The following is a 21334-nucleotide window of genomic DNA, read 5'->3' on the forward strand; positions in this document are numbered from 1 at the left end:
GCCGGCAGGACGCAGCGCGGGCCGTCAGAAGGTGAGAATATATATATTTTTTATTTTATTCTTTTTTTTTTAATGGTACCTGGGTCTGGATGAGAGTCCTCTCATCCACACCCGGGTACCATCCGCACATTAGACCGCATGAAAAGCGCATCAACATATACAGTGATGCGGATTCCATGCGTTCTAATGCAAGTCAATGGCGGCAAAAGAGCAGCGTTTCCGCAAAATTAATTGACATGCTGCGGATTTTTAACCGCAGCATTTACGCTGCGGAAAAATCCGCACCATGGGCACAGCACATGCGGATTTCCATTGGGGAACATTGCTGCCCTTCTACCATGCATTTTTCATGCGTTTCCGCGGCGTTTACGCAACTGCAAAAACGCCGCGGAAACGCATGAAAAACGCATCGTGTGAACTCAGCCTTATATCGGGTCACTATCTGCCTGACTCTATTATATGGGGTCACTATCTGCCTGACTCTATTATATCGGGTCACTATCTGCCTGACTCTATTTTATGGGGTCACTATCTGCCTGACTCTATTATATCGGGTCACTATCTGCCTGACTCTATTATATCGGGTCACTATCTGCCTGACTCTATTTTATGGGGTCACTATCTGCCTGACTCTATTATATCGGGTCACTATCTGCCTGACTCTATTATATCGGGTCACTATCTGCCTGACTCTATTATATGGGGTCACTATCTGCCTGACTCTATTATATGGGGTCACTATCTGCCTGACTCTATTTTATGGGGTCACTATCTGCCTGACTCTATTATATCGGGTCACTATCTGCCTGACTCTATTATATGGGGTCACTATCTGTCTCACAGACATTGTTATTTTGTGGATTTTGAGATGTTTTTTTTTCCTTGGAGTTTGTAATATTTGTTTTTGGATTTTTGACATTTTGCATTTTGTGATGTTTTTTAATTTTTTTTTTTGGTATTTAATGGATTTTGGGATTTCTTTTTGCCTTTTTTCTCTCTCTTTGTGCCAGTAATCAGGAGGGGGCACACACTTTCTCGCTGCCCCTGTGTGTTTAGTTAGTGTTGCACAATTTTGTACTTTTCTCAGATTTTGGCTTTCCTCCCAGTTACTGATTAATGAGTGTAATCCCAGATAAACCTCCCTGAATGAAGATCGGCACAGAGTCCGGCCGGATGATGGGGAGAGCAGTCCTGTACCTCGCGCTCCTCACCTGCCTGACTGTAACCTACGCTCAACCACCGTGAGTAACACAATTCTAACTACTCGTCGGGTCATGCTGGGAGTTGTAGTATCTATGTATTTCATATGGTCATGTCCAGTGGTTGGGAAATGTTGGGGGTTGTAATATTAAATTTATTCATTATAATTTATTGAGCCCCCAGTCCCGGGACCATCCACCAACTTCACAAAAAGATAATATTGCCAAATCCTGCACTTAAATAATACCGCACAGAGTCCATATATTATCACCATACCGCATATACGAAATACTCCCATACACTGCTCTCCACAGGACATGATGACATTTTCTGCAATTTTATTAATTATTTATTCCTTTGAAATATGTATAAAAAAACCTGATTGACACATAGAACTATTAATGAGAGTTCCCTCTTCTGACCCCCGAGATGGACCCAGGACTGAACCCTGGGGGAGGGGGAGGGTATAGCAATGTGTCAACCCAAAACGGTAGAAAAACAGATCTATTCCAGGGAACTTGTTTACCCGTTTATCTCCCTGCAGGCGCCAAAATCGTCAAAATATTGGGAAAATCCATCAATAAAACCGTATAATTAATATAATAATATGGATATACAGTAGAAGAGTGAGAAGTAGGAAATGTATATTTCCATCTATAACGGGGGAAAGCTGAATGCCTGGGAGAGGGATGATCATATTATATTATTATGTGTGAAAATAAAAAGTCCATGAGTCCAACAAAACTGCCAATGATGGTCCGTCTCTGCCGACAGATGTGCCCTGATCATTCCCAGCTTCCTGCGCGTGGAGGTGGAGGAGACCATCGTGTTAGATGCTCAGCTACAGAAAAGTCCCTTTGAGGCAGAAATCACCGTCCAAGACTTTCCTCAGAAGACGCTAGAATTAGCCAGGACCAAGATTGCTTTAAACAGCGCTAATGGCTTCCTAGAGAAAGTAAACATAAAGGTGAGAAGATAAGACGGCTGCGGAGCCGTCACCTGTAGAAGATGTCTTCATTGTCTGAGATTGGAGAATAGATGATATGCTTTATATACAATGATACTGATACTGCCAACAGTAAACAAGAATATAACTACTATAATACTGCCCCTATGTACAAGAATATAACTACTATAATACAGCTCCCTATGTACAGGAGTATAACTACTATAATACTGCTCCTATGTACAAGAATATAACTACAATAATACTGCCCACTATGTACAGGAATATAATCACTATAATACTGCTCCTATGTACAACAATATAACTGCTATAATACAGCTCCTATGTACAAGAATATAACTACTATAATACTGTCCCCGATAAAAAATAATATAACTACTATAATACTGCCCCCTATGTACAAGAATATAACTACTATAATACTGCTCCTATGCACAACAATATAACTGCTATAATACTGCTCCTATGTAAAAGAATATAACTACTATAATACTGCTCCTATGCACAACAATATAACTGCTATAATACTGCTCCTATGTACAAGAATATAATTACTATAATACTGCCCCTATGTACAAGAATATAACTAATATAATACTGCCCCTATGTACAATGATATAACCACTATAATACTGCCCCCCTATGTACAAGAATATAACTACTCTAATACTGTCCCCGGTAAACAAGAATATAACTACTATAATACTGCCCCTATGTACAACAATATAACTACTATAATACTGCCCCTCTGTACAAGAATATAACTACTATAATACAGCTCCCTAGGTACAAGAATATAACTACTATAAAACTGCCCCTATGTACAAAAATATAACTACTATAATACTGCCACTATGTACAAGAATATAACTACTATAAAACTGCTCCTATGTACAAGAATATAACTACTATAATACTGTCCCCGGTAAAAAAGAATATAACTACTATAATACTGCCCCGCTATGTACAAGAATATAACTACTATAATACTGCCCCTATGTACAAGAATATAACTGCTATAATACAGCTCCTATGTACAAGAATATAACTACTGTAACGGGTCTGGGAGGCGGAACCTCTGAGCTACTATACAAGGGGGCAGTCCTTGTAAGGGAGCGGGTGGCGACCAGGGAAGACGGGCAGGAAGTCACAGCAGGTGACCGGGACAGTCTCTGAGTGAACGGGCTGGAGGTCACGGCAAGTGACCGGGGCAGTCTCTGGATGAACGGGCAGATGGTCACGGCAAGTGACCGGGGCAGTCTCTGAATGAACGGGCAGATGGTCACGGCAAGTGACCGGGGCAGTCTCTGGATGAACGGGCAGATGGTCACGGCAAGTGACCGGGGCAGTCTCTGGGTAAAGGGTTGGTACGACCTGTGGCGGCTGATGATAGACGTGAGCTCCCAGGTGAGCAGGCGAGAGTCTTTGGATGAACGGGTGGTCACAGCATATGACGGCGGAGCCTCCAGGAAGACCAACAGACAGACGGCAGATGAGCGCTCCCAGGTGAGCGGGCAGGAGTCACTGGACAGGCAGGTGGTCACAGCACGTGACGGCGGAGCCTCCAGGTAGGCTAGCAGGCAGGTAGCAGATGTGTGCTCCCAGGTGAGCAGGCAAGCTGGTCCATAGACAGACTGACAGGAGTTGGAAGGCAGACCGTCGGACCTCAGACTAGCAGGCAGGTAGCAGATAATCAGGCAGGAATAAGACAGCAAGCTGGCAGGAATCTGGCAGGTATCTGGCAGGTAACTGGCAACGGGACCTGAGGGCTGAAGCAGAGTAGTGAACAGTGCAACAACATTGCTCGGGCACCTCCATTTTGGAGGAGGTGCCTTATATATGGTGAAGTCCTCCGGCCATTGGCCGGGGACTCCTTAGGACGGCGCGCGCGGCCCCTTTAAGAGGGAGGGAGAGCGCGCGCGCGCGCCCTAAGCACAGTGGCCGGGAAGGAGCGCGCGCTGCCAGCAGAGCGGGAGGAGGACGCCGGGCACGGAGCAGAGAGGTGAGGGGAACAGCGTCCCTGCCTAGCAGAGGGCAGGGACGCCGGCACTACAACTACTATAATACTGTCCCCAATAAAAAAGAATATAACTACTATAATACTGCCCCTATGTACAAGAATATAACTACTATAATACTGCTCCTATGCACATCAATGTAACTGCTATAATACTGCTCCTATGTAAAAGAATATAACTACTATAATACTGCCCCTATGTACAAGAATATAACTACTATAATACTGCTCCTATGTACAAGAATATAACTACTATAATACTGCTCCTATGTACAAGAATATACTTACTATAATACTGCCCCTATGTACAAGAATATAACTACTATAATACTGCCCCTATGTACAAGAATATAACTAATATAATACTGCCCCTATGTACAGGAATATAACTACTATAACACTGCTCCCTAAGTACAAGAATATAACTACTATAATACTGCCCCTATGTACAAGAATATAACTACTATAATACTGCTCCTATGTACAAAAATATAACTACTATACTACTGCCCCTATGTACAAGGATATAACTACTATAATACTGCTCCCTGCGTACAAGAATATAACTACTAAAATACTGCCTCTATGTACAAGAATATAACTACTATAATACTGCTCCCTATGTACAAGAATATAACTATTATAATACTGTCCCCTATGTACAAGAATATAACTACTATAATACTGCCCCTATGTACAAGAATATAACTACTATAATACTGCCCCTATGTACAGGAATATAACTACTATAATACTGCCCCTATGTACAGGAATATAACTAGCATAATACTGCCTGTATGTACAAGAATATAACTACTATAATACTGCCCCTATGTACAGGAATATAACTAGCATAATACTGCCCGTATGTACAAGAATATAACTACTATAATACTGCCCCTATGTACCAGTATATAACTACTATAATACTGCTCCTATGTACAAGAATATAACTACTAGAATACTGCTCCTATGTACAAGAATATAACTACTATAATACTGCTCCTATGTACAAGAATATAACTACTGTAATACTGGTCCCTATGTACAAGAATATAACTGCTATAATACTGCCCCCTATGTACAAGAATATAACTACTATAACACTGATCCCTATATACAATAATTTAACTATTATAACACTGCTCCCTTTGTACAAGAATATAACTACTATAATATTGCCCCTATGTACAAGAATATAACTACTATAATACTACCCCTATGTACAAGGATATAACCACTATAATACTGCCCCCTATCTGCAAGAATATAACTACTATAACACTGCTCCCTATGTACAAGAATATAACTACTATAATACAGCTCCCTATGTACAGGAATATAGCTACTATAATACTGCCCCTATGTACAGGAATATAACTACTATAATTCTGCTCCTATGTACAAGAATATAACTACAATAATACTGTCCCTGGTAAAAAAGAATATAACTACTATAATACTACCCCTATGTACAAGAATATAACTGCTATAATACTGCTCCTATGCACAACAATATAACTGCTATAATACTGCCCCCAATGTACAAGAACATAACTACAATAATACTGTCCCCGGTAAAAAAAGAATATAACTACTATAATACTGCCCCTATGTACAAGGATATAACTACTATAATACTGCCCCTATGTACAAGAATATAACTACTATAATACTGCCCCCGGTAAACAAGAATATAATTACTATAATACTGCCCCTATGTACAAGAATATAACTACTATAAAACTGCCTCCTATGTACAGGAATATAACTACTATACTACAGGTCCCTATGTACAAGAATATATCTAGCATAATACTGCCCCTATGTACAAGAATATAACTACTATAATACTGCTCCTATGTACAAGAATATAACTACTATAATACTGCTCCTATGTATAAGAATATAACTACTATAATACTGCTCCCTATGTACAAGAATATAACTGCTATAATACTGCCTCCTATGTACAAGAATATAACTGCTATAATACTGTCCCCGGAAAAAGAGAATATAACTACTATAATACTGCTCCTATGTACAAGAATATAACTACTATAATACTGCTCCTATGTACAAGAATATAACTACTATAATACTGCCCCCTATGTACAAGAATATAACTACTATAATACTGCTCCTATGTACAAGAATATAACTACTATAATACTGCCCCTATGTACAAGAATATAACTACTATAATACTGCTCCTATGCACAAGAATATAACTACTATAATACTGCCCCCTATGTATAAGAATATAACTACTATAATACTGCTCCCTATGTACAAGAATATAACTACTATAATACTGCTCCTATGTACAAGAATATAACTACTATAATACTGCCCCCTATGTACAAGAATATAACTACTATAATACTGCTCCCTATGTACAAGAATATAACTACTATAATACTGCCCCCTATGTACAAGAATATAACTACTATAATTCTGCCCCCGGTAAACAAGAATATAATTACTATAATACTGCCCCTATGTACAAGAATATAACTACTATAATACTGCTCCTATGTACAGGAATAGAACTACTATAATAATGCCCCTTTGTACAATAATATAACTACTATAATACTGCCTCCTAGCTGTGAGGACGTGTCTGAGTAGCTCTCCTGATGTCTGGAGCAAGCCCGGGGAGGGGCCACCCTGGGCGGGGAAGCTCCCCAAGCAAGGCCCAGGCTTCCCGGCCTACACTGGGAGACTACTCCCAGGCTTCTTCTAATGGGAATACAAATCCCAGAGTCATCGTTAAGCAATGCAAAGCAACAAGCCAAAGCTCCACTGTTTCCAAGAAGGAAGAAAGCCGAGTGAATGTGAGTAAAGTTATGGAAGGAACAGCAGCTCCAGTTACAGCAAAGAAACCTGAAGTGAAACTGTCAGTAAGTAAAGAAATGCAGCAAAGTCCAAAACCAAGTAATTCCCCAAAGGAATCTTCTGTCAGCAAACAGAGGCAGCCTGGTGCAGAGAAGGTGAGGCAGCTCCCATCACTGGCCTCAGGTGTGCAGCTCCCATCACCGGCCTCAGGTGTGCAGCTCCCATCACCGGCCTCAGGTGTGCAGCTCCCATCACCGGCCTCAGGTGTGCAGCTCCCATCACCGGCCTCAGGTGTGCAGCTCACTCCTCCACACAGGCAGAGACGGACATCTCTGGAGAGGCAGACATTGCAAGAAAACCTGCAGCAGCAAGACACGGTGACCGGCATGGCGCGCTCAGGACGCACAAGGGCACAGGCGAGTGGCAGCAATAAGAGTGCTGTGGAGCCCGGAGCCAGCAGTGGAAACATAAAGTCATCTGTGGTAAAACCAAAGGAGACCTCTGTGTTCAAAAACCCAGAGCCATTGTCCAAGCCTCAGATGGAGACGGCGCGTGCACCCGAGCTGCAGCTGGCAGAGGAGATACCTGGCCTGGTAAAGAAGATGGGTGAGTTACAGCAGCAAAGACAAATGCTGCAAATGGAGATTGATGTGATCTATAAACTGAAGGCTGCTAATCCTGACAGTAATGCTATGTGTGACCAGAGACTTTACTCACTGGGTGTGGAGCTGGCGAATGTGGTCAGGGACATAGACTGTATCCTGGAGAGGATGAGGCCCCTGGCAGAGACCTACAGAAACCGGGAGCGGTTCACCTCTCACAAGCAGGACTTTGTTGTGGAGTCCAGGACCTCTGAGACTGTACAGGATGAACCCCTGAAGCAGCAGACACGACCTGTGTTACAAGCTGCACGTTTCTGTTTCCAGGAGGGACAAATACTGCAGCAGCAGCAGACTGTAGCTGAGCCTGAGCAGCAACATGTACCTCAGAATCCAGCAGAGGCACTACAAGTCCCAGAATGCTCAACACAAGAGCAGGACATTGCATGTATGACTGTGTGTATTGATGGTGCACAGCACAGCCCTAATGCTGATGCACAGGCTGGGGATGACCACACTGTACCCATGGGCTCTGAGGCTGGAGGGGGCTCGCAGTCTGCGGTGGATGTCACATTGCCTCATAAAGATATTGTGGTTGATAATAATGTGTGTGATTTTCCCCCTTTGATACCTAATGCACAAGAGGTGACAGGTCCCCCTGCAGCGGACCCTCCCCCTGTTAGTCAGCCCAGTGTGACCCTGCAGGTTCCCCACAGTAATGCCTGGAGCAGTGGTGCTCCGTCCTTCACCTCTGGCACCAACTATACCGGCCAGGCCTTCAAAAGAAGGAACGTGGTGCGATTTAAGCATAGAGGTCTCAAGGAGGATCTGCCGGACAGGAGGTTTGTGGTCAGGGAGCTCCTGTGTCGTCAGATGGGGTTTCCGCCATTAAATATCTTGGCAGTGATTAATCTACCAGACAGACAGGGATATGATGTCAGTTTTAAAATCATGCCTGATCTGGACAGATTCTGGGCTAATTTCCCTAAGTTCAGGGACACGGATGGATGGAACAAATTTATCTTTGTTCCCATTTCCAGGCCAGATACAGTCACTGTAAATATCATCTTCTGAAATGAGGCTGTTCCCCCGCAGGACATTGTGGTGTGGCTCCGGAGGCATTGTGACCTCGTCTCTGACCTCACCAAGAATCGTGACGTTGATGGTATCTGGACGGGAGGGTGGAAGGTCCTGGTGAAGCTGCGCCAGTGTAACAATGTCACTGCCCACTTACCCAACTCCTTCTTCATTGGGCGGGAGAAAGGTGTTTGCTTCTATCCTGGGCAGCCTCGTAAGTGTTTTAAATGTGGCAAAGCGGGTCACCTGGCAAATTCCTGTACTGTGGTCAAGTGCAGTCTATGCGGGGAAGTCGGCCATGTAGCTGCAGACTGCCAGAATATAAGGTGTAACCTGTGTGGGAAGATCGGCCACCCTCACAAGGACTGTCCCGATGCTTGGCATAACATCTGCAGGGACTTTCCTGATGAGGATTTGGTGGTAGGAGCAGAGGCTCAGGAGGAGGAGGCCTTAATGTCAGGGGAGATACTCACTAGATTAGAGGTCCACCAAGGGTCAGACCATGTAACACCAGAGCAGCAGTGTGAAGAGGGTGCACAGGGGAGCATGGAGGTTGTCCTTCAAGGCCAGCCGCCCCAAGAGGCCTGCACATCTGTATCACCATCTCTACCTGATAATGGTAACAGCAAGCAGACCAAAAGGAGGAAAAAAGACGCGTCCTCCCGTAAACCCGAGGAACAATATGATGCTGACCATAAAGCCAAGAAAAAAGTCAGCAGTGGTGTTGGTGTGATGGTCGTATCTAACAGATATGAAGTTCTATCTGAGTCAGATGGAGATTTTGATCAGGAATTGAAAAGAATAGAGGCCGAGTGTGAGAGGGAAACAGAGGACCCTCCGCCTACAAAGCGGAAGCCCTTACCTATAGACTCTAATGTAGCGTCAGACATGGAGACCAGTAGTGGACAGAACACCTCTGAGTTATGATGACGGGTTCTACTTCTCTGCTCCTCTTATACTGTGTTCTTATGGCCGGATTTTCCCTAAAATTTACATCAAGTAATGTGAACAGCATTAAGGTGAGGAGGACGAGACATGCGGTGTATGACCATCTGAGATACCTTGATGCAGATGTCTTTTTCCTACAGGAAACAAGATTGACATCTCTGGGGCTTATGAGAGAGGCTGAGAGGGAATGGAGATCTGGTCCATCATTCTGGTCACTGGCTGTGGAGCCTTATGCCGGGGTCGCTATCCTGTTTAACACCAATAATGTGACTTTACATAGAATGACGGAGGTGGTTATGGGAAGGTGTCTGGTCCTGGAAGTCACTGTTCAGGGTAGACGGCTCCGGCTTATTAACATCTATGGGCCTCAGACAGTGACTGACAGGATCCAGCTGTTCAATAATGTGAAGTCATATCTCTTCACCTCTCTCCCGGTGGTGATGGCGAGTGACTTTAATGCCATAATGACATCTGGTGACAGTATCTCAGGCAGGACAGTGACCAGTGATGGCAAAGTCTTAAAAAACATAATTTTGCAGACCGGACTGACTGACGCTTTTACGCAAAGAGGTCGGACGCCAAAATTTACTTACTCATGTTCCAACAGAAGTAGTAGGATAGATTTGGCTTTTGTGAGTCCTACTGAAGTTGTGAGTGCCATCAGTGAGAAAACCGTTCCTTTCTCTGATCACCTTGCCTTGTGTTTCTGCCTGGGGGCCACTAACCGTCCTGACATCGGTAGAGGGTTGTGGAAGCTAAACTCCAGCCTCCTGGATGACATGCATGTTCGGAGTTGTGTCCACTTCCTTTTTCAGGGTCATTTACAGAGGGTAGATTTCTATGACAACATGGCCGACTGGTGGGAGGACGTCAAGGATGATATCAGATCCCTCTTGAAGAGACTCAGTTAATAAAGGGAGGAACAAGTACAGCCAGTACCTAAGACTGCGTAAGGAATTGGAGTCACTCTATTCGGCGGGCGGGGATGACAAAAAGAGGATTGACCGGCTGAAATCTGAGATAAGGCAGTATCAGTACAGCAGGTATACCTCCCTGGTTCTTGAGCGGGATTATGGGACCTTGGGGGCACCTGATCCCTTTGAGAATTGCCGGGAGCGGGTGGCTAATAAATTGGTCACAGGTCTCACCAACTCCCAGGGCGTATTGCAGGAATCTCGGGAGGGTATCCTGGGGGTCGTGAGATCTTATTATACTGACTTGTTTCAGAGGAAAGTTTTGGATAAAGACAAGATGGCTCAATTCTTGGAGGCAACTCCAATGCCTGACACTAACGATCTGGACTTTTCTCCTTTGACAGCAGAATTAACGGTGCAGGAAGTTAAGGAGGCCATTAATAAGTTACATCTGAAGAAGGCACCAGGTCCAGATGGTTTAACAGCAGAATTCTATAAGAAATTCAGAGACCTCCTGGCTCCAATTCTTGTGGATGTTTCCAAAAATTGTCTAGAAAATCACCTGATGCCTCCATCCATGAGTGTCTTCGTTAATTCTCCTGTCTAAAGGTAAAGAGCCAAGCGACATCAAGAACTGGAGGCCGATTGCCCTCTTGAATGTAGACAGGAAGATTCTGGCAAAGATCCTGTTTTCTAGGTTAGTTTGTTTGTCCCCGGCACTGTTGGCAGGCTCTCAGTTTGGCACAGTAAAAGGGCGGAATATCTCTGGAGCAGTCATCTCGATACGGGAGATGTTTGAGAGATGTAAAGCTCTGCGGTGTGGGAGATATGTTGTCAGTCTGGACTAGGCTAAAGCCTTTGACAGGGTTGATCACGATTATCTGTGGGCCACTTTGTCAAAGTACGGTGTTCCGGGACAATTCGTGGATTGGCTGAAGACTTTGTATAGAGAGGCGGTGAGCTTTCCTCTGATTAATGGTTGGCAGGGTGATACTTTTGGAGTTGAGGCAGGGGTAAGACAGGGCTGCCCGCTCAGTCCGCTCCTGTATGTTTTTTGCCATAGACCCTTTTTTGAGGTCACTACAGGAGTGTGACTTTCAGGGAGTGCCGGTCCCCCACTGCTTGCCTCTGACTGTTGTCGCCTACGCGGATGATGTGACGTTGGTGATATCTGATCCTCATGAGGTGCGGATGTTATCGGCGGCAATCAGAAGCTACTCGGAGGCCTCTGGGTCTCTGGTCAATCTGGAAAAGAGTCAAGCTCTGTGGACATTGGATTCTGAACCAGGCTTTGATCTGCCACAGTTTGCCAAAGCCTCCACCCATATTAAGATCCTAGGGGTTAAATTTGGGAGGGATGATAATGGCAAGCTAAATTGGGAAGAGAAATTGGAAACCGGAAATGCAAAGGTTCAGCGATGGAAGAACTGGAGGCTGACCTACAGAGAGAGGGTCGCTATGTTGAAGACTTACTTGGTTCCCGTCTTCTTGTACATCTCTGTCATTTTTCCTTTGCCAGAATCTTTCTCGGCGAGGCTCCTCAGCCTGTTCTTCCAGCTCTTGTGGGGGAATAGGTTGAACCCAGTAAAAAGAGGGATTACTTACCTGCAGCGGAGAGAGGGTGGGCTGGATATGCTAAATCCGAGGGTCTTCTTTGACTCCATGTTTCTGAAAGTTAATTTTGGTAACCTGGACTCAAGTGCCCTGTGGGTAAATAGTGTCAGGGATTGGATATTGCCTTTTGCAGAGTCTTGGGTGCGAGGCGGCAGTCTCAAGAGGAGGAGATGGACAGGTGACCACCTCCCCCAGTATCTGGAATATGGTCTCAGGTGTCTGAAGAAGTGGGGAGCAGAGAAGTATGAAATTGAGAATAAGACCAGGAAGGACCTGTATGTCAGGATATGCCGGACTTTCTTTTGTGTGCAGCCTGCACTGAGAGACTGCACAACTACCACCTTGCTGGAAAGTCTGAGGTTTCTCAATGCAGCGAGACTCCCAGCTAAGTTTTTTGACATCGCCTGGCTGTCGCTACATGGAAGACTATATGTTCGGGGTAACCTTAAGTACCTTAGTGTGTCAGATCGAATGTGTCCCCTGGGCTGTCAGCAAGAAGAGACAATGGCACATTTTTTAACGGAGTGCTGGGGCGGGAGGAAAATATGGGAGGAAATATCTTGTAAGTTAAAAGTCCCAAGATTGCTGACCCTAAAATACCCAGATATCATCTATGGTGTCCCATCTACTGTAAGTAACATTGACCGGGGGACCATGTATCTGATAATAACAGTCATAAAATACTATCACTGGCATACGAGAATCCGCGTCTCCATCAGCAGTGAACCCTTCCATCATACCGCAGCCGTGAGCCTGATCCTGTCTGAATTGAGGTGTATAAAATGTCTAGAGATCAGGAAAAATGGTAAAACCAAAACATTATGGAGGAATGTACACATGGATTAATGTTGATATACAATAACAAATCAATTTTTGTTGGTTAATCATTCATTTTTTTTTTTTTTTCCTCTCGCCCTATTTCGAGAGCAATGGACTTGAGCTAATTCTACTGTAATATTTTTATGTTATTAGTTTTTTATTGTTTTTGTTTCTGTTGAATGATTATGGTTTTGCTTTTGTTTTTTGATCGGATTGTATTGTAATATGTACTGTTTGTTTTTTACTAATAAAAATTGCCCCCTATGTACAAGAATATAACTACTATAATACTGCTCCTATGTACAAGAATATAACTACTATAATACTGCTCCTATGTACAAGAATATAACTACTGTGATACTGCTCCTATGTACAAGAATATACGTACTATAATACTGCTCCTATGTACAAGAATATAACTACTATAATACTGCTCCTATGTACAAGAATATAACTACTATAATACTGCTCCTATGTACAAGAATATAACTACTATAATACTGCTCCTATGTACAAGAATATAACTACTATAATACTGCCTCTATGTACAAGAATATAACTACTATAATACTGCTCCTATGTACAAGAATATAACTTCTATAATACTGCCCCCTATGTACAAGAATATAACTACTATAATACTGCTCCCTATGTACAAGAATATAACTACTATAATACTGTCCCCTATGTACAAGAATATAACTACTATAATACTGTCCCCTATGTACAAGAATATAACTACTATGATACTGCTCCTATGTGCAAGAATATAACGTCTATACTACTGCCCCCTATGTACAAGAATATAACTACTATAATACTGCCCCCTATGTACAAGAATATAACTACTATAATACTGCCCCCTATGTACAAGAATATAACTACTATAATACTGCCCCTATGCACAAGAATATAACTACTATAATACTGATCCTATGTACAAGAATATAACTACTATAATACTGCCCCCTATGTACAAGAATATAACTACTATAATACTGTCCCCTATGTACAAGAATATAACTACTATAATACTGCCCACTATGTACAAGAATATAACTACTATAATACTGCCCCCCTATGTACAAGAATATAACTACTATGATACTGCTCCTATGTACAAGAATATAACTACTATAATACTGTTCCTATGTACAAGAATATAACTACTATAATACTGTTCCTATGTACAAGAATATAACTACTATAATACTGCCCCCTATGTACAAGAATATAACTACTATAATACTGTTCCTATGTACAAGAATATAACTACTATAATACTGCTCCTATGTACAAGAATATAACTACTATAATACTGCTCCTATGTACAAGAATATAACTTCTATAAAACTGCCCCCTATGTACAAGAATATAACTACTATAATACTGCTCCTATGTACAAGAATATAACTACTATAATACTGCCCCCTATGTACAAGAATATAACTACTATAATACTGCCCCCTATGTACAAGAATATAACTACTATAATACTGCCCCTATGTACAAGAATATAACTACTATAATACTGCCCCCCTATGTACAAGAATATAACTACTATAATACTGCTCCTATGTACAAGAATATAACTACTATAATACTGCTCCTATGTACAAGAATATAACTACTATAATACTGCCCCCTATGTGCAAGAATATGACTACTATAATACTACCCCTATGTACAAGAATATAACTACTATAATACTGCCCCCCTATGTACAAGAATATAACTACTATAATACTGCTCCTATGTACAAGAATATAACTACTATAATACTGCCCCTATGCACAAGAATATAACTACTATAATACTGTTCCTATGTACAAGAATATAACTACTATAATACTGCCCCCTATGTACAAGAATATAACTACTATAATACTGCCCCCTATGTACAAGAATATAACTACTATGATACCGCTCCTATGAACAAGAATATAACTACTATAATACCGCTCCTATGTACAAGAATATAACTACTATAATACTGCTCGTATGTACAAGAATATAACTACTATACTATTGTTCGTATGTACAAGAATATAACTACTATAATACTGCCCCCTATGTACAAGAATATAACTACTATGATACTGCTCCTATGTACAAGAATATAACTACTATAATACTGCCCCCTATGTACAAGAATATAACTACTATAATACCGCTCCTATGTACAAGAATATAACTACTATAATACTGCTCGTATGTACAAGTATATAACTACTATAATACTGCCCCCTATGTACAAGAATATAACTACTATAATACTGCCCCCTATGTACAAGAATATAACTACTATGATACTGCTCCTATGTACAAGAATATAACTACTATAATACTGCCCCCTATGTACAAGAATATAACTACTATAATACCGCTCCTATGTACAAGAATATAACTACTATAATACTGCTCGTATGTACAAGAATATAACTACTATAATATTGTTCCTATGTACAAGAATATAACTACTATAATACTGCCCCCTATGTACAAGAATATAACTACTATGATACTGCTCCTATGTACAAGAATATAACTACTATAATACTGCCCCCTATGTACAAGAATATAACTACTATAATACCGCTCCTATGTACAAGAATATAACTACTATAATACTGCTCGTATGTACAAGTATATAACTACTATAATACTGCCCCCTATGTACAAGAATATAACTACTATAATACTGCTCCTATGCACAAGAATATAACTACTATAATACTGTTTCTTATGTAATAATATCATTTATTATAGTATTATGGAATTTTGCCGATGTTCTGCAGGTTTAGAGAAATCCTCTTGTACTGTATAATGTGTTCCTGTCATTTTATCTTCTTAGATTTCCGGTACACATTTTCAGAAGGAGCAAAAGAAGTTTAATTTTGTCGCGGTGTCAGTGAGGTCAGACAAGTGCAGTCTCAACAAAGTTGTGCAGCTGTCATTCCACACTGGATACATCTTTATACAGACTGACAAGCCCATCTACACCCCGGGGTCTACAGGTGAGGTGCAGGTGGCCACGTGTTGAGGTCCTGGTTAGGAGACACCGCACTGCTGTTTAATTTTGTAAATACTTTGGTTTCAGGATTTAATCAGTGCAATGCATGGCATCATACTGGCACTGGTGGTGAGAGGGCGCTCTCCTGGCTCTGGTTATTGACGACTCTTTATATGAGGGGGCACTAAGTCAGATGTTTGTTATGAAAATGTACAGTCACTCCATGTGACTGCAGACTTCTGAATCCTCACATCGCACGCACTGTATGCTGTCCGGATTCTTCTCACTCACGCCCATACTGTCTCTTAATAAATCCCACTTTCCATACTGTCTCCTTACACAATTCCCCAACGCGCTCCCCATACTGCCTCCTCATACATCCCCCCACTTCACATACTGTCTCCTCACACATTCCCCCATGCTTCCCATGCTGTCTCCTCATATATTTTCCCCATACTGTCTCCTCATATGTCCCCCCACTTCCCATACTGTCTCCTAACACAACACCCCACCACTCACGCCCATACTGTCTCTTCATAAATCTCACTTTCTATACTGTCTCCTCACACATTTCCCCAACCCGCTCTCCATACTGCCTCCTCATATATCCCCCCACTCACATACTGTCTCCTCACACATTCCCCCATGCTTCCCATGCTGTCTCCTCATATGTTTTCCCCACACGCTCCCCATACTGTCTCCTCATATGTCCCCCCACTTCCCATACTGTCTCCTAACACAACACCCCACCACTCACGCCCATACTGTCTCTTCATAAATCTCACTTTCCATACTGTCTCCTCACACATTTCCCCAACGCGCTCCCCATACTGCCTCCTCATATATCCCCCCACTCACATACTGTCTCCTCAAACATTCCCTCCACACGCTCCTCATCCTAACACATTACCCACCCCCGCTCACCATACTGTTTCTTCACATATTTCCATCATCCATACTGTGTCCCCAAATGTTTGCCCCCCATACTGTCCCCTTACAAGAATGCATAATATTATATCCATTGGAGTGATTACACTACCGACTTTCATTCACCGCACCAATGCTCCACCAAAGAGCGACGCCTACAGTATGATCAGATGATCTGATCACACTGCTGACATTGCCCTGACCCAGAAGTGCCGGCGGTCAGGGCTTCAATTGTACTTGCGCCTGAAACATGCGAGTAAAATTTAACCCCATTCTGACGTGGAGCGTAATAGTACTCCCCACGTCAGATCCCCCTGTTTGGTGCAGGCTCTGGCGCTGAGCCCGCACCTTTCCCGGCACATGTCAGCTGATCTATACAGCTGACATGTGCCCGCAACAGCCACCCGCGGCTGTCAGCCAGCTAAATGCCGCTGTCAATCTCTGACAGCGCCACTTAACTCGCGCTTCCGGGAAGCGCATCATTGGCCCCACCCATCAGCGACCAGTGATCATGTGACGGCCGGGGTTGCTGATGGGTGGAGCAGCATGATAACCCGGGATCTGCAGCAGACCCCTGTGGTTGTCACTGCCAGATTGCTATGAGCACCGCCTAGTGGTCAACGCCCATAGCAAGAGAGCAATTCTGCTACACACAGGCGATCTGATGATCGCAGCTTCCAGTCTCCCATGGAGACTATTGAAGCTTGCAAAAAGTAAAAAAAAATGTTTTTAAAAATATAAAAAATATAAAAAAATCAAAAATATATAAAAGCTTAAATCACCCCTTTTTTTTTTAAGCAAACTTTGAAAAAATTTTTTACCAATTAAATAAAGAAGAACCTATACATGTTTGGTGTCTACGAACTCGTAATGACCTGGAGAATAATAATGGCAGGTCAGTTTTAGCATTTAGTGAACGTGGTAATAAAAAAACAACAACACTTTTTTTTGCAATTTCACCACACTTGGAAATTTTTTTCCCGTTTTCCAGTACATGATACGGTAAAACTAGTGTTGTCGTTCAAAAATACAACCTGTCCCACAAAAAATAAGCCCTCACATGGCCATATTGACCTAAAAATAAAAAAAAAGTTATGGCTCTGGGAAGAAGGGGAGCAAAAAAAACGAAAACGCAAAAAAGGAAAATGCTCCGTTCACGAAGGGGTTAATGTTGTCAGCTTGACTGCTAGCCCAGAGAATGGCCAGATCCCACTACGGGGTGTCGGCAAAATGCAGATACCTTGGAGACACCTCAGACCACCATATCAGGTGGCCCGACAGCACCCCCTTTGTCAGCTGCTCTCGGGGAAAATCCCCCCGCCTGCCCCCTCTCAATATGGCCCTGTGCTAAGTTGTCATTATGTATATGTAAGAAACAACTTATGTCCCACTGTGCGACCATCAACCCAGACTGGAGATAAGCTGAAGTCTATGTGACTGGTTGGGAGTGGAATGTAATCTGTTTAGCTTTGGATGTGACCAGTGTATAAGCCATATAGCTTTGGATGTGACTGGAGTATAACCATCTTGGATGTGAGTGGAGAGTAGGAGATTTCAATCCACAATCGAGCCAAAGTATTTCCAATGTTCCTCCAGATTTGGAGAAGACATATACAGTATTGTGACTCCTTCTGCTCTTCACGCTGACGTCCTCGTCTTCTCTCGTCTCCTCTAGTTCTGTTTCGCCTCTTCATCACTGGCCTCTCGCTGGAGCCCGACACTCGCACGGTGGATGTGGAGTTCACGGTGAGATTGAGAAATCCTCTTTATCGAAACATTTCCGGCTGAAAGTATCTAACTCGGCAGCCATTCACAATACATCGTCCTAAAGTTCCTCAAGAACGGAGTTTCATACGTCAGCCCAAAAAAAGTGCGGGGAAGTCCATTGTGCCAAATTTGTGATTGCCTGAAATCCAGGAGACTAAACCTTCCCCGACTTGCACCAAAATGCTCTTTTTTTATTACTTCCTTTTTAAAGTATTATTTAGTGTAAAACTTTTTAGTTCAGGCAACTTGTTTCAACATTCGATGATTTTTATGCCCAAACCTGGTGCTCACATAGCCTCGAGAAGTTTTGGAGCACGTTCATAACTTTCCATTTTTTTTTTTTTTTGATATTTATCGCAGGTGTAAAATCTCAGCTGAGGGTTTGCTACCATTGTCTACAGTCACATCAGAGTCGTAAATCTATTTCCTGGAGCTCACAGAGCATTGTCTAGGCTGTAGTCTGGGCTTCCTCTGCGATATCCTCAGTCGTTACGCCACCCACAAAAAAAAATGCAATAAAAAGTTACGAAAACATTGTATTTACCCCCAAATTATACTATTAAAAACTACATCTTGCCCCATAAAAAATTAAAGTCCTCACCCGATTCCATCGATGGAGAAATAAAAAATATACAGGTGTCATTAAATGGCAACAAAAAAACAATTTTTTGTCTACAGTGTTCTAAAATTTTTTAAGACACCAAATTAGTAAAAGAAAAAAGAAATTGCCGCCATAATCGTACCGTTTCACTTCTTTTCTTTACCCCCGTTTTCAGTACTTTACATTGAAAAATGAATAGTGACATTCAAAACTGCAACTCGTCCCGCAAAAAAAAAAAAAAAAAAAAAGTCCTCATACGCCTATATCAACAGGAAAAAAAGAAAAGAAAACAATTTAGAACTCCTGGAAGAAGCAAAGAAAAAATGTAAGCACAAAAACAAAAAGTTGGATGTTCCTTAAGGGGAAAGGAAATACAAAGTATATTAGAAAGTTGCAGAACTTTTCAATATACATCCACTACGAGCTATATACCCTCCAGGACCCCTCCCTCACATTTCTATTCACTGCTTGGAACCGGTTCGCACTTTATTGGAACCTGACGCCTTCTCCATTGTCTCTTTGTGTTGTGCGAATGAAACGATGGAGGTGAATGACGAAACCCAATGTTCCACCAACAGCGAGACCGGTGCAACCAGTGAACTAATATAGAGGCGGACAATCTCTAGCTGCAATATTCGTATGTTGGGCAACCACAGCAAAAGAAAGCAATCTACATGGCTCTAGGATTACAGTTAAAGGGATTTTGTTAAAGGATTTTGCCAGGAAGACTGGATACGTAAAATAACAAACTCCCCCATATTCGCCCAATGGCACCCACCCGCTGGACCGCTGTGGCCTGAGTTAGATTATAACAATCAAGTAACTTTAAGCATCCAATGATGTGCAATTCAAAGTCACCTAACCACTGCAGCCAATCATAGGCTGCAGCGGTTCAGCCGTTGCTGGAATGTTGACTTAACCACCTCCTGTCCCTGTTCAACCACGCTGGATCCAGGTGAGCGCCGGTAGGTGAGGATCATTGAGTTTATTTGTTTTCCATATCCAGTCCAATGGGCAAAGTTACATTTTATCTGGACAACCCCTTTAAATCTCTGCAGTCTCTACGTGCTCCTGTACTTCCCATTGGTCTCGGTATACTTGGCAGGAAAATAATTCCAAAAAAATAAATTTTATTCTCTTACCAGACAAGCAATTTTGCTCTGTACTCCGCACTGTCTCCTCCACAGGTCTACTGGCCTCACTTGATCGCTGCAGCCAATCAGTGGCTGCAGATCGGCTGCAGCCTTCACATTCCATCTAAGCTAGAAAAGGAATTGTTTAACCCATTGCAGAGCACAGTTTAATCATTTAATTGCTGCTGTCAATCACTGACGGAAGCATTCAAATGACAACGTTGGTGGTGCACGTGTCTCGCCAGCTTACTTCAGCTGCCCCTTGCAACTTGATTGTGGAAAGACAGACAGACAAACGATCGAGGGTTCAAGGGCCCTAAGAAGGCGTAAAAATGAGAAAAAAAAGTTATAAAAATTATACAAAAAAGTTCAATTCCCCCTTCAAAAATAAAAAGATTTTTAAGAAATAAGCTAATTTGGTATCGCTGTGTCCAAAACAGCCCGAACTATCAAAATATAAAATTATTTAAACCGTATGTTAAATGTCAAAAAAAAAAAGCACCATTTTCATGGTCACCACCCAAAAAATATAATAAAAAACAAAATCAAAATTTATTAAAAAATAAAACTCGTCCCTGCAAAAAAACAAGCCCTCTTAAGACTGTGTAGATGGAAAAATGTAAAAAAAAAAAGTTACGGTATGACTTTTGAAATAAAGGGAGGGGGATAAAAACAAAGCAGAAAAATAAAAAATGTCCTTAAAGGATTAATGTAATGGACAACCTCTTTAAGGATTGGTGGAGGGTCAACCATTTATTATATTTGTTCCAGCCCTTATTGCAATTTCCCACAGAACGAGAGAAAAAACGAAAACCAGAAAAGAACAAAGTGCGGTGCCCTCAGGTTCAAGCAAATATGGACTGATGGGAAGTGACAGAGGACTCAGCCTTCATCGGGAGT

General features: G+C 42.2%; 1 protein-coding gene across 1 annotated transcript in view; it reads left to right on the forward strand.

Annotated features, from left to right (window-relative positions):
* The first annotated feature begins 1090 nt into the window (after positions 1-1090).
* The window catches only part of LOC141167058 (complement C3-like), a 101469-nt gene continuing 81225 nt past the window's right edge, over positions 1091-21334 (forward strand). Inside the window, exons 1-4 of the mRNA XM_073654385.1 lie at positions 1091-1241; positions 1975-2167; positions 15848-16010; positions 18609-18679. Of these exons, the coding sequence (XP_073510486.1) occupies positions 1147-1241; positions 1975-2167; positions 15848-16010; positions 18609-18679 (522 nt within the window). The 5' untranslated portion in view covers positions 1091-1146. The remainder of the gene's footprint in view (positions 1242-1974; positions 2168-15847; positions 16011-18608; positions 18680-21334) is intronic.

Source organism: Phyllobates terribilis, unplaced genomic scaffold (assembly GCF_046119375.1).
Source record: "Phyllobates terribilis strain yellow unplaced genomic scaffold, ASM4611937v1 Scaffold_11__3_contigs__length_659146591, whole genome shotgun sequence".
Classification (NCBI taxonomy): domain Eukaryota; kingdom Metazoa; phylum Chordata; class Amphibia; order Anura; family Dendrobatidae; genus Phyllobates; species Phyllobates terribilis.